Source organism: Rhinoderma darwinii, chromosome 3, assembly GCF_050947455.1.
Source record: "Rhinoderma darwinii isolate aRhiDar2 chromosome 3, aRhiDar2.hap1, whole genome shotgun sequence".
Lineage (NCBI taxonomy): Eukaryota > Metazoa > Chordata > Amphibia > Anura > Rhinodermatidae > Rhinoderma > Rhinoderma darwinii.
The window spans coordinates 141,750,508-141,765,575 of record NC_134689.1 but is presented as its reverse complement, the minus strand read 5'-3'; the positions used below and the strand labels follow the sequence as shown (position 1 = coordinate 141,765,575).

The following is a 15,068-nucleotide window of genomic DNA, read 5'->3' as shown; positions in this document are numbered from 1 at the left end:
ATTGTAAAATGTAATGTCATTTCTCAGTACTGTAATTGAAACTGTAATTGTAAAATTCTACAAATGTATCCAGACAAATGTTTATTCTTTTTCCAAACCTAGTCTTCCCTATGTTCCCTCTACTCCTTCTTCTGTTTACCACATTTCCCATCTGCTAATGTATGCCTCCTATGAATTTTTATTTAATGCAGATGGCACAGCTGTCCACGGGTACTAGAGATTCACGTTTCTTACGGGAAGAAATTCGTCAACTAGAGGAACAAATGGGTCAGAGAGAGCGTGAACTGAAAGACACGAGAAAGGAGCTGGAAAAGGAAAAACAAGTTAACGAACGAGTGAGTATCACGTTTAATGCAGTGCCAGACATTACTGGATGTGGCTTTGGAAACTAGCTCCTCCATTTTAGAAACGCAAAATATAATTTTTTTTGTTTGTTGGCAGAACTGATCAATTTAAAATGAATCTTTTAATAATACAATGTGTATTGTGAACACGCAGATCCGATCAGGATTTTCAGCTCAGGGCAGTTACATTACGTTTTCTCTCTTGCTATTCCCCAGGAAGAGTGGCACTTCCAGCAGCTCATTCCAACACCCCGTAGATTTATTATTTGGCAGAGATAATTATTCATGCTAATGGTGAATAGAAGGTTATACATTCTAGCTTTCTTTCAACCCATCGGCACAGGGCTGACGGCTAAGAAGATCAATCCAGGAACAAGATGATGGCAAAATAAAAGCTTTAATGTTTATTGCATCCATATTAAAAGAAGTGTCAACACACAGATCATGACCTGCAGCGGCTTACGCGTTTCGGATAAACTCCTTACTCATAGACTGTAACAAACTGCACACCTTCTCACAGACATGAAAGGAAATACAATTGGAAATGTAAAAAAAAAGTTTGAAAAACACATGAAATAGTAGTAATCGCAATATTTAAGATCTTCACTGAATAGAACGATTAGACTGAGGTACAAATCGGCTAAAACGGAACTAATATTTCATTTAATATAAATGCATAAAGGCGGAACATTTAATAAAATACATATTGATATAAGAAACACGTGCTACCACGCGTTATTTCATGTTGGTAAACCACAAGGGTTGTAAACTATTTACAACCCGTACCATGTGTGGTAGCACGTGTTTCTTATATCAATATGTATTTTATTAAATATTGTTCCGACTTTATACATTCATATTAAAAAGTTTCATTTTAGCCTTTTATAACCACAGTCTAATTGTTCTCTTCAGTGAAGTATATAGTTTATTCTACTGTGGGAAGGAAAATACGTTATATGGTTAGTCAGTGACGATATATATGATCTTGTCTTACGTTCAAACCTTTTTCTTGTCTTGTCTGTAGTATAAACATCCAGAAGATTTCTCGATTTATGAGTTTACGATTAGGGTATGTCCACACAGAGTTTTTTGCAGGCAGAAAAATCTGCCTCAAAATTCCTACAGGAATTTTAAGGAATATTTTGCTCTGCGTGGCGTTTTTCAGCCACGACCATTGAGCGCAGTGGGCAAAAAAACGCTGCGAAAAATGCTTTCTCTGCCTCCCATTGATTTCAATGGGAGGTCAGAGACGGAACCGTGGGAAAAAATAGCATGTTTTTTTTCCTGCAAGCGTTTTTGTCCGCTCGCGGGAAAAACACCCCCGCCTCCCGTCGAAATCAATGGGAGGCGATTTCAGATGGTTTTTGGCGCAGTTTCCGCGTCAAAAACAGCGTCAAACTTAGTGTGAACTAGCCCTTATGGTCCCCTCCGCTTGCTGGTTTGAACACCAGTTCAATGAGCAAAATCCATTAATATCACCGGCATTCATCTCTTTAAAGTGACCAGATAGTGCAGAGATATTCACAGTATTGGTCCTGCTGACATCTGAAAGAGGTCTCGTTATGCGCTTTTTCAGTGGACCTGATGTACATCCCATATTTTGCTTTTTTTTTTTACAAATCTTGCATGAAGCCAAATACACTGCATAAAACGTGTTTCAATTAATATAAATGCAGATCTTATAATCCCTGTCTGTAACAAATGACTTATAGGGGTTATCCAGTTGTTAAAAATGGTGCGCAGATGATTTACATGCAGGAAGATCTATCACTTACTAACGCACTGTCTGTATGCCGGTTTACAAGCAGTCACGTGACCAGGCTCCTGATGTTTATTTCCTGCTCGTGTGAGATTTCGTATTCTGAACACGTGGTTATCTCCCTCTCTGAAGAACGACATGTCAGATTCCATGACTCTCATATACTTCTCCCTCTCTGTTGTATTTCACATGCTGGGCAGCAGATCGTGCAGAGCCTATGTTGTGTGTGTAGCCTGAATAATTACAGCACTACCTTACACCTTGTTATAGAGGGGCATGAAGGCGGCTGTAAATATATATTCAATGTCTGTGAGCGGCGAGAGTATTCTTGGGAACTGTAGTGTTTTACATGATAATCCCACTCACAGCAAGTCGTGCCAGCATCAAAACAGCAGTACTGCACAAAGCTGAGTGACATAATGAAAAATAACTACATCTGAGATATGGTGGTATCATTTGGTGAGCATTCAGAAACATACAGGTACTTTTCTGTATTTTTCATCATCTCGGATAACCGCTTTAAATAAATTACCAGTATTGATAAAAGAACAGTCTTTGCATTTACGGTGGCCATATTTATAGCGCCTAATACCAGCTATAATGGGTCTGAGAAGGGGTGGATACATTAAGTTAACTGAGTTATTGAAAAAATTTGGCACTCCCCCTATGGGAAATAAGTGGCAGAGAAATGCCTTCTCTTAGCCTCATCGTGCCATTCTTCTAATCAGACGATACGTCTGTGCAGAGGTTCGCCTTCCTTGCACCTTTTGGTGTCATTCCCGTTCGTCGTTGTACTCCCGTCTCTGGGACATGCAGCGTTGAACATTGCTGACATCTCGGCTTACGGATCTGTCGGAGTGATAAACCAGGGTCTCTCAGTTCAAGGATTCTGTCCCTCTCAGTTTGCGACAAGTGACGATAACTGGCACGTCGACGAACAAGAAGCATCGAAAATCATCCCACACCACTTGATCTGATTTTTGAGGTTTCATGTGGCTAAAAAACTTTGCTTTCGATCTGGCTTTATGCCTCTCCCACATGCCACAGACTGGAGCTAGGTCCTTGAAAGTTTGACCATTTGCAGATCCTATTGAAACCTGCGGCTTCCTGGATTTGCATAACAATACGGCTTACCCTTCTTTCATTGTTGAGCAGTGTATAAATGCTGCCACTGTAAATGCAAAGCCTGTTCTTTTATCATTACTGGGAAGTCATTTATATTATTGCAACACGTCATATGTAGTGTATTTGGCTGCAGGCAATATTTGTAACAAAATATTATGTATGGTATGTACATCAGGTCTACTGAAAGTGCGCATTAGGAGATCTCTTTTGGATGTTCGCAGGACCATAATAGGTAACTCATGAATAGGGAATCCTTCTGAATGTTTATCCTAGAGACGAGACGAGAGACAATTTTTGATTCTAGGACAAGATCTTATATATTGCTATTAACCTTTTAGGCTAGGTTCACACAGAGTTTTTTGCTCTGCCTGCACGCCGATTTTCGCTGCGTTTTTCGCCTGGGTCCATTGAGCGCCGCGGGCAAAAAACTCAGTGAAATACGCTTTCTCTGCCTCCCTTTGATGTCAATGGGAGGTCAGAGGCGTAAACGCCCGAATATAGGGCATGTCCCTTCTTTTTCCCACGAGACAGTTTTTCCGCTCGCGGGGGAAAAAACGCCTCCGCCTTCCATTGAAATCAATGGGAGGCATTTTTGGCATGTTTTCCAACGTGGTTTCCGCGTAAAAAAAACTCTGTGTGAACTCACCCTTATTATAACGGTGTTTTTTAAACGTTCTAACTTTTTTTTAATTGTTATTTCTTTTTAGGTCTGTGAGAAATAATCATGTGATTTTCAAAGGTACTTTAAAAATAGAGGGGTGTGCAGTTTGTTACAGGCTTATGAGTGTTTATTCGAAACGCACACACTGCTGCAGGTCATGGTTTTTAATGTGGATACAATAAACATTGAAGCTCTTATCTGTACATAGACCTTCTTTCTGGATTTATCTTTTTGGCTATTGGCCCACCTAGACAGATACCCAGACTAATACATTTCAAAATTTCTCCCCTAAAGTCGCCGAGTCTGCCTCTGTTCAGCCGCCAAGTTGTCTGCAGGGGGTGGGGGAGTATTTTAGCTTCATGCTTGCCTCCTCTTATTTGGACAGTGATCTTGGAACAGACTGGCCATATTTTTAATGTGGGATAATGATGGGCCAAAAAACTACTGACAAAAAAAAAAATATTGATTATGCAAGTTTTACAAGTGGGTCCGTTTTAGCAGTCAGGCCTCATACACACGAACGTAAAAACGCCTGTAATTACGGGCCCATAGACTTCTATTGGCCATGGGTACCTTCCCGTATGCTTATGCAATGGTATGCTCAGATAAAGAAACTGCCAGCGAAGGTGAAGCACAGTTTGTGCTTCATTCTTGTCCGTATCAAGTGACCCTCAGTCTGAACCCCCCAACAGCGCAAGAGTCACTGGTCTTGTTCTGCCCGAGTTGACATGGGTAGTAGCGGACAATTATATCCCCTAGGTGTCTAACTTTACAGCCAACTCAGACATTCAATTTGATGCCACAGAGTTCACGGCCATTTTTAATTTTTTTTTACAATTATTCCCAAAGTTTTCCAAAAAATCAAACCCCCGTACAAAATATTGCGGCAGACAAGTCCGGTGTAAAGGGAGGCTCTTCTTCATATAATATCTCCCAAATAAAAGGGTCTGGTACGGTATCAAAATGTACAAGATGTGCGAAAGTGCCACAGGGTACACCCTACTTTTTAAAATTAAAAGATAGACTCTAAAATGAATCAATCAGAATGCCTGCCCCCATCTTAGAAGTAAGTGGGAAAAATTGTTTTGGGACCGTATACATCCTTTGCTTAGCAAAAGATATAATTTGTTTCTGGACAATTTCTATAAACGTGTCCCTTTTGATACATGTCTTTGCGTCCAGATCCACAATAGCCTCAATAGAGCCTAACCTTAACTTTGCTGGGACAGATGCTAAAAGTGATAGGAAAGCAGGGCTGTCTGCAGTGAAGATCTGCTGCTGGTAAAATATAGGGAAATGCTGCCATATGCCAGCCCAGCGGAAGCCAAAAGGACACTTTTGACCTCAGTTGGGCTAATGGCGCCCTTTTGGACACGTTTAGCGTGTATGTCAGGAGCTTTACTGGAATACACGCTAAGCTTCGACCATAAACGTGATGTGAAGGAGGGGGGGTCTATGTGTTCTATCTCGCCCCAGTGCTGGATTCACAGCTACACTGCTCATTACTGCTGTATAATCTCCATACTGCTGTTGCTTCTATATATGTGATGGCTAGAGATGGGAGAGCAGGATTTTCCACTTCTGTGTGCAGTTTATATGAGCGACATAATAGCAGTTAGGCTCTACCCACTAGCTCGGGAAAAATTTAGACTTTGAGAGAGAGCCAGCACAGGGTAAAACTGCTAAAAAAAACAAAAAAAAACGAAAAACAAGTCATAACGGCCAGAAGTGTTTAATATTATATGTTGAAACTGTTGTATATCAAAACCATAACCCTATGGAAAACTGGTAATTGTTTCCGAAGCCCCCAAAATGTCCACCTGAAACGATAGAAAAGGGTGGATTGAAGACAAATAAGCACAAAAATACAAATAAAGCATGTATTGTAAGTACAGTGGTCCCTCAAGCTACAATATTAATTGGTTCTGGGATGACGATTGCAAGTTGAAAATATTGTAATTCGAAACCATAACTACATGAAAAACTAGGAATTGGTTTCAAAGCCCCCAAAATGTCAACCACAGATAAGAAAAAAAACGATGATTTAGCAGATAACCAATACAGATAAAGCAAGTTCTCACAGTCAGAAATACTGTAGCTGCTGGAGGCTGTAAATCACTTTCTACGACGAGGACAGGAGCTTCTTCAGTAGCCTGTACAGTACACCGTGTACCAGAAATATAACATGGAGCCGCCCTCATCTGGTGTCCAAAGGAGCAAGTCATTCTGGCGCAAGTAAAGCGCAGTACAAGACATACAGTACTGTACTGTAGAGAGGCGCTACTAGACAGCCAATCTGTGCATGCCCTGCATTACAACAGGTATTTTACCAGTAAAATGCCCGTGCTGATTGGCTGGATCTTCCAGCCAATCACACGTGCCTGAGATCCAGACCATTTATGGCATTGTATGTTGAATGTAGTTTCAAGTTACAATGACCCAGGAAAGCCCATTGTATGTTCAAAATATTGTAACTTGAGGGACCACTGTAATGATTTATTACATATTTCCTTGGCAGTGAAAGGGTTAAAGGAAATAAAAAATGTTAACTAGAGTTGGAAACCTGCAAAATACAGGATATATTTATGGATTATCATTTTTATTGTATGCTTTGCAGTTAATTCGACAGAACATGCTATCCCAAATGCTATCTAATTGTCTATATTTGTGTTATTCAATAATATAATGTGTGAATTCAATAACCCTAATTGAAATATTCATTAATTATTACGTTCAATAATATATTTTAGCTTGCACTCAGAAATGAAGAAACCGATAATGAAAACAGCAAACTGCGCCGAGAGGTTGGTCATTTCCCCTCCCCTTTTTTTATTTATGGTTTAAGACCTCAATCACACAAGCGTATCAGATACACGCGCGTGAATCTGGTCCGTGTGTGTTGCGTTATGCATCAGTGTGCTTTGCGAGTGTCATGCGTTATTCACGCACTCACAAAGCACAATTTTTTTTTATTTTCAATCGAATTGATGCGCAAATCACGCACCGCACACAGATGTGCATCCGTGTTCAGTGAGTGGTTTTCACGCGCCCATAGACTTCAATGGGCGCTTTGGTGCGTGAAAACGCAGCAATATAGGACATGCAGTGAGTTTCATGCAGCGGACTCTCGCTGCGTGAAAACTCAAGCATGTGTGAACGGACCCATTGAAATCAATGGGTCCGTGTGCTGCGCGTGATGTCCATGTTCGTGTGAATGGGGCCTAAAGGGAATAAGGGAATCTATCATCAAAAAAATTACATAATACACACTTATATTATATACATATTATACACTTACCCCATTCACAGGCAGAAATATATCACCACTGATATTAGGTCGTGCTGTCAAAATTAATATCTACAGCATGTAGACCCATGTATGCCCAATCTTAAAAACAAATATTTTCTGTTTGTTCTCTACACCTTCTTCAAAAACTAATTTTTATAGTACTGTTTTATACACAAACCCTGCTATGTCAGAGATCAAGACACAATTTCTTACACAATTTTTGCTTTGATGCAAGGACTTTACAACTATTAAAGCAACAACGGGTGACACCAACGTGTTGCCACATGGTTCATCTGTAGTTTTGCTACTGAAGTATGTATATATAGAATGGAGATATATATATAATACTCTGCATATAAATCTTTCTCGGCCTCTGTTTGTTTCTCTTTTAATCTATGTATTTTTTATGTGTGTTGGTGTAAAATTAATCTATTAATCTGTGTGCGTCTCGCTTCATTTAAAAATATGGTAGGCATTTAAATTTTATTTTTTTTGTTTTTTTTTAATATTATTGCTCTATTCCTTTCCCTCTTATGTTTATAATTTTGCATCATTACTTTATGTCTAATATTATGTGTTGCTTTTCCTTCTACCTTTTTCTTAATTTTGGAGAAAAAATCTCTTAAGAAGAAGGTGAGGTGTGTTGCTCTTGTTAGACCTAGTACTATTATGTTGATAAAGTAGATTAGAAATTGTTTTAAGTTTTTTTTGGTGGACTAATGTGCCGTTTATTTTGGAAACAGAATGAACAACTGCGTCAAGATGTAATCGACTACCAGAGGCAAATTGACTCCCAAAGAGAATCGCTTATGTCACGTGGAGAGGGGCAGGACTACAAGACTCTCATTTCAAAAAAGAACATGGAGCTTGTACAATATCTTGATGAAATTCAGGTATTCTCTACGGTCATCCCTGGTTTTCTCTACACAGGAAGCATCCGCTTGCAATAACTATTGGATAATTACTACCACCCTACATGGTGAAAGTGCAAGAATAAATTAATTTATCTAGAGAGAAATGGAGTATAAAATACGGTGTGATTTGTCCAATAATACATGTGTTCGTTAAAGCGGAACTCTAGACTCTACTCTTACTGAGGATTTACCTTAGTAAGTGTGTGGAAATGAACTAATAGTCTTCCTTTATTTCACTGGTGGTTTAGTTGCTTGTAATTTATAGTCATTCTATTCTTGCTGTAAGGTAAATCTTCCCAACATGCATTGACTTCCTAGTGAGCTTGTATTGGGCTTGCGCCTAATCACGGCAGGCAAACTGATCACAGGGAGTATCGCAGTGTAAAGCATAAGGGAATGAAAGTGCTGCAATCTGAGCTACTGACAGGAGGTTTGTTTAGACTTCCTTTACAGCTAGAATACCATACAGCCAAGTTGTAATCACTGATCCTAGCTGTGCCACAATGGATCAAAGCTAAGAAAAAAAAAGTAGCAGACAAGCTTCGCCCATTGGGTAGTGGCTTAAGTATAATTGTTTTTACTCAATTGGAATTCTGTTTTAATTACAGTATGTTATATAGTTTAATAGGCCCTGTTTCCTCAAAATAGATACACTATATGGACAAAAGTATTAAGACACACCTCTTAATCATTGAATTCAGGTGTTTTACTCAGTCCCATTGTCACCGGTATATGAAATTAAGCATCTAGCCATCCAGTCTGCCTTCACAAACATTTGTTAAAGAATGGGTCGTTCTAAATAGCTCACTAAAATCCAGCGTGGTACTGAAATAGGATGCCATCGTTACAAGTCAGTTTGGGAAATTTCTTCCCTCCTAGATAATGAAATGTGTTCAATTGTGAGTGGTATTATTGAAAAGCGAAGTGTTAAGGAACCACAGCATCTCAGCCACAAAGTGGCAGAGTGGGGTCGCCGAGTGCTGAATCGCCTACTGCATAAAAGTCGCCAACGCTCTGTTGACTCAGTAACTGTAGAGATCCAAACCTCCTGACATGAGCCACACAAAACTGTGCGCCGGGAGCTTCATGGCATGGGTTTCCATGGCCGAGCAGCTGCACGCAAGCCTTAAATCACCAAGCACAATGCCACGCTTTAGATGGAGTGGTGTAAAGTACGTGGACTCTGGATCAGTAGAAACGTGTTCTGTGGAGTGGTGATTCGCGCTTCTCTTTCTGGCAGTCTGATGAACGAGTCTGGGTTTGGCATATGCTAGGAGAACGTTACCTGCCTGACTACATTGTGCCAACTGTACAGTTTGATGGAGGAGGGATAATGCTGTGGGGTTGTTTTTCAGAGGTTGATCTAGGCCCCTTTGTTTCAGTGAAGGGAAATCTTAATGCTTTAGCATGCCAAGACTTTTTGGACAATTGTATTCTTCTAACTTTGTGGGAACCATTTTGGGAAGGCCCTTTTCTGTTCCAGCATGAGTGTTCTCCAGTGCACAAAGCAAGGTCCATAAAGGCTTCGTTGGTTGGGTGAGTTTGGTGTGGAAGCACTAAAACGGAGCTTGTGAGCCGGGGCCGTCTGATCCAACATCCGTGTCTGACCTCACAAATGCCCTTCTGGATGAATGGGCAAAAGTTCCCAAAGAAACACTCCAAAATCTTATAGAAAGCCTTCCCAGTAGTGTGGAAGCTGTTTTAGCTTCAAAGGGGGAACCAACTCCATATTAATGCCTATGGATTTAGAATGGGATGTCATGAAAACTACTGTAGGTGTAATGTGTAGGGGCCCCAATACTTTAGTACATATAGTCACATTGCACACGTTTTTATAATGCAGAGCTTGAGTGAAGCAAATGAGAGATTGGAAGCCCAGAACCAGGAAATGACGAAGAATCTGGAAGAATCTGTTCAGGAAATGGAGAAAATGACCGATGAGTACAGCAAAATGAAGCTAATGGTGCAGCATAGTGACAGTGTAATGGACCAACTAAGGAAGGAGAAAGAGCACTACAGACTTCAGGTGTGTTGTAATTAATCCGTATGTCACTTTAATATAAAACATTGTACATTGGGGGCTTATTAATAGTTTTCAATTATTGTGTGCCTATCAAATTAAAAAAGTAGATTTGTAATAAGAAAAACAACATTTTGTTTTATTGTACATCATTTTTAATCTAATGACTGGCCACTGTCTTTTGATAGCGAGCGATGCAGGTGCTTAGTCTTAGCCCTAACAGCAGCATATGGTATAGTGACACAGAGCATAACACACTAGCATACAGGAGGAAAATAGTAATCCCCTTCTTGGGGATAGAAAATGTATTTAAAAAAAAAAGTTATACAAAAATTAATTTAGAGACTTCAAAAAAATTAATACAATTTATAAATGCCTACAAAACATTATAAAAAGATTCTTCATATACAAACAAAAAAATTACACATATTAGGTATCCGTATTAGTTTGAGGAATAAATTTAACAAGTTATTTTAATGTAAAGTGTGGACAGTATAAAAAAAAATAAAACCTTTCCTAAAGTAGTTTTTTGTTTTTTTTTCTATATTCTTGCCGACATAAAAAAATTATATAAATTACAGAGTAATTTATTTGTACCCCATAAACTGCACTGGAAAAAATTAGTTTCTCGTACATCGAAATCGGCTTACTTATCTCCAGTTTTGAAAACTTTCCGAAATATTTAGTTTATATTAAGTTTATAATTGCACAACCAATACCACCAGCACTTGACGGACCTCATTGACTTGTAGTGTTATTTTTCCTGTCCAATATGACTAAATCTGCGAGGAGCCTCTGACCGTGTTTTACATGTATATTTGTGAATTATAACAGTAGCTCTTTTAGAAGCTTTTACGTTTTATAATCTGCAAACCAGGTTTAGTTGCCATTGAAGTTCAACATACTTTTTTTTTTTTTGTTAAATTGATGACTAGTAATGTATAAAGCGGCTGTTGCTTGGTGGCACATAAATAATACAAGCACTAGCATAGCTTTTTAAATGCGGGTTATAATGCTCAAAAAGGAAAACGACCGTGCTCAGCACTTTAAATGTTAATATTTTATATGTGTTTTTGTGATCCAATGAATAGAAGACAGCACTCCAAAAAGTCCAAATTATTGTGGATAGCTTTATTCACCCATAAAATGTTTAAAAGAGCATTTTTATAATCTTTTTTTTGATAATTGAAATAAGCTCTTGATATAGCTGAAGCTTCGCAGTACGATCTTCTATACGTTGGATTATATCACAAAATCGTGATATATCTGAGTGAGGTGTGTACCTCTTTGTGCAATATTGTGCAGTTCCTTTATGTTTTTGTATATCTTACAGCACATCTTGTTGCATCTTTTATTCAGGTTATAGATCTAACAGAACAGTTAAAAGCAAAGAATGAAGAAGATGATCCTGTTATGGTAGCAGTAAATATGAAAGTAGAGGAATGGAAGGTATGGACACATGTTGTTTTAAAGAATAATAAGACACATCTTTTGCGGTTTGTATATTGACTCTTTGTCTTGTAGATGATTTTGGCATCCAAGGATGAAGAGATAACGGAGTATCAGCACATGGTGCACAACCTGAGAGAAAAATTGAAAATTGCTGAGTTGGATGCAGATAAGAGCAGTGTCTTAGCTCTCCAACAGGTAATGTTCCCAAGTACTGACTATGATAGGGATATGGGGATAAAAATACAGACACAAAGCGCTCCTCTAAGGTGATATCATCGATTCAAACGTGGATGGTAATGACAAAGGTGTGTTTTTATAAAAAGTTCACTCACCTCCTTTAGTTGTGCTGTTAGGTCGGCACAACTCGATAATGTAGCATGTGGAGCCATTATGCTCCATAGTTAGGCAGCCGGCTGGCCCTCGGAGTGGACACCGATGGCCGAATACTCAGCGAGATCTGAAAAACGATCACTCCTTGTTGAAGGCGCTCCTGCACTCACGTTAGAAGTCAGCCACGTCCCCAGTAATGGAATGGCATCTCAGTGGGTAAGGTATAAAACCGCTTTATTTTATTAAAAGGACATGCGTAACATAACAGCATATGTCTCTGTATATGGTTCTGGAAGCTACGCGTTTCGACCCAGGACCATAATCCTGATAAAGGCCTAAGGAGTGATCGTTTTTCAAGTACTGATTATGTACAGTTTGCTTTGTTGTATTTTAGTGGCTTGCAAGAGAGGGTTTTTTATTTTTATTTTAGGGATTGCAAGAAAGGGATAATCACATCAAGATGTTGACCGAGCAATTAGAACAGCACACTAAAGAGATGGAATCACATTCAATTCATATTGAAGACCTAAAACGAAAATTACAGCCCAGAAAAGGTATATTTACATTCTTTATATTTACCTTTTTTATATTCCTAGTTACTATCTTTTTGTTGCATTATTTTATTTTAAGAATTACGGCGGTATTTAACAGCCTGTGCTGTTGGCTGTTGGCCTTTGATGAACCTTGAAGCATATCGTAATGTAGACTGCTCAAACCGCTATAACGTTATCTGTACTGTTCGCAAAATATGTTCCTTCTGTGCATTTAAAGGGTTTGTCTGGGCACAAGGCAATTTTTCATACTGATGACCTATCCACAGGATAGGTCATCAGTATATGGTCGGTAGGGGTCCGAACCCCGCACCGATGAACTGTTCCGGGTGCCTCCAGGCACCGGATGTTATGCAGTGGCCGGTGTTGGAAGCAGATGGCTCCGTACACTGTATAGTGGCCGTGCTGCACTACTGCAACTCTGCTCCTAGTCAGTTGAACCCCACCGATCATATACTGATGACCTATCCCCTTTGCCCAGACAACCCCTTTAAAGAGGCTCTGTCACCAGATTTTCAAACCCCTATCTCGTATTGCAGCAGTTCGGCGCTGCAATGTAGATAACAGTAACGTGTTTTTTTTTTTCAAAAACGAGCATTTTTGGCCAAGTTATGAGCATTTTTATATTTATGCAAATGAGTCTTTCTTAAGTACAAGTGGGCGTGTATTGTGTGTGTACATCTGGGCGTTTTTTACTTGTTTTACTAGCTGGGCGTTGTGAATTGAAGTGTATGATGCTGACTAATCAGCATCATCCACTTCTCTTCGTCAACACCCAGCTTCTGGCAGTGCACAGACACACAGCGTGTTCTCCAGAGATCTAGCTGGGCGTTGTGAATAGAAGTGTATGATGCTGACGAATCAGCATCATCCACTTCTATTCACAACGCCCAGCTTCTGGCAGTGCACAGACACACAGCGTGTTCTCGAGAGATCACGCTGTGACGTCACTTCCTGCCCCAGGTCCTGCATCGTGTCGGACGAGCGAGGACACATCGGCACCAGGCGACAGAGGCTACATCGACTTACCTGCAAACGCGGATGCTGCTGCAGAATCAACTGTAGCCTCTGTCGCATGGTGCCGATGTGTCCTCGCTCGTCCGACACGATGCAGGACCTGGGGCAGGAAGTGACGTCACAGCGTGATCTCTCGAGAACACGCTGTGTGTCTGTGCACTGCCAGAAGCTGGGCGTTGTGAATAGAAGTGGATGATGCTGATTCGTCAGCATCATACACTTCTATTCACAACGCCCAGCTAGTAAAACAAGTAAAAACGCTCAGATGTACATACACAATACACGCCCACTTGTACATAACTTTAAACATGCGCAGTTGTACTTAAGAATGCCTCATTTGCATAAATATAAAAATGCTCATAACTTGGCCAAAAATGCTAGTTTTAAAAAAATAAATAAAATGTTACGGTTATCTACATTGCAGCGCCGATCTGCTGCAATACGAGATAGGGGTTTGAAAATCTGGTGACAGAGCCTCTTTAAGCCAATCTCACTTTGGAAGACCCTGCACAGAATGGGCCATTTGTTTCATTTGTGTGTTGTAATTCTTCATTGGTACCATAAAATGCTTAGCAGTCACGTCCGCTCTTGTTCCCAGTCCTATCAGCAGTAACCCCTGGCATAAGATCAGCATCAGAAGTGGGGCAAATAAGTTTAGGTTGTTCACAGTGAGTAACCGCTTTAAAGATTTTGTCTGATGTAGAAAACCCATTTTCGAATGGCCTGGTAAAAACTTTTGAGCTGATTAAAAAAGGTCCCCCCGTTCAGGACCCTCATCTATTAGCCAAAGAGGAGAGAGGCTACAAAAAGTCTCACTCTAAAGTATTCTATCACTTACTTGCATTACATTGATTTCAATGGGGACTGTGCAATTATTAATTACTGCAGGAGAATTGAACGCTTGCTGCCAAGTTCCCCCAAAAATGACATCTGGTCACAGGGAATTCCAGCAGTTGGACATCCTTTGATCAGTTTATTGTCAAGGTACCCTTCTAACGGCAAGCAATTGCCCAAAGCAGACAAATATTTAAATAACTTACAAACATGGAATGCAAATACTTTTATTACTTGTCTTTGGGCTCGTCCACACGTTGCGGATTTGATGCGTTTTTTCCATCTGGAATTGCGGATGGAAAATACGCAGCGGACTACAGTACCAGCATAGTGGATGAGATTTAACAAATCTCATCCACGTGCTGTGCAAAAATAACGAGCAGACATTTAAATTGCGTGTTTTCGGACCACAGCATGTCAATTCCTGCTGCAGAAAGTGGACTGAATTGCAGCGTTTTTAAGAGGGGTTGTCACCGTCTCCCACCATTGTGAAAAACGCTGCAAAATACGCAGCATTTTCATCTGTAAAAACCGCAGGAAATGGTGCATTTTTTCCGCAGCGGAAAGTTGCCTACTTTCAACAGAATTGCTGCAGAAATTTTCTGCAGCAATTCCGTTGTGTGTGGACAAGCCCTTAAAATATACATATTGTTTTTTGCATGGACCTTTTAAAAACAAAATCACATTTTTGGAGGATATTGCTTCTCTATTTTAACGAATTACATCTATTACTGATACGGTACATGGAGCAGCACATTGATGATATAAAGCA

The 15,068-nt window shown here is 39.8% G+C and overlaps 1 protein-coding gene across 1 annotated transcript in view; it reads left to right on the top strand.

Moving 5' to 3' along the window:
* The window catches only part of CEP290 (centrosomal protein 290), a 214,458-nt gene that overhangs the window by 28,417 nt on the left and 170,973 nt on the right, over window positions 1–15,068 (top strand). Inside the window, exons 6-12 of the mRNA XM_075856803.1 lie at window positions 192–335; window positions 6,640–6,693; window positions 7,922–8,071; window positions 9,936–10,118; window positions 11,472–11,561; window positions 11,637–11,759; window positions 12,325–12,448. Of these exons, the coding sequence (XP_075712918.1) occupies window positions 192–335; window positions 6,640–6,693; window positions 7,922–8,071; window positions 9,936–10,118; window positions 11,472–11,561; window positions 11,637–11,759; window positions 12,325–12,448 (868 nt within the window). The remainder of the gene's footprint in view (window positions 1–191; window positions 336–6,639; window positions 6,694–7,921; window positions 8,072–9,935; window positions 10,119–11,471; window positions 11,562–11,636; window positions 11,760–12,324; window positions 12,449–15,068) is intronic.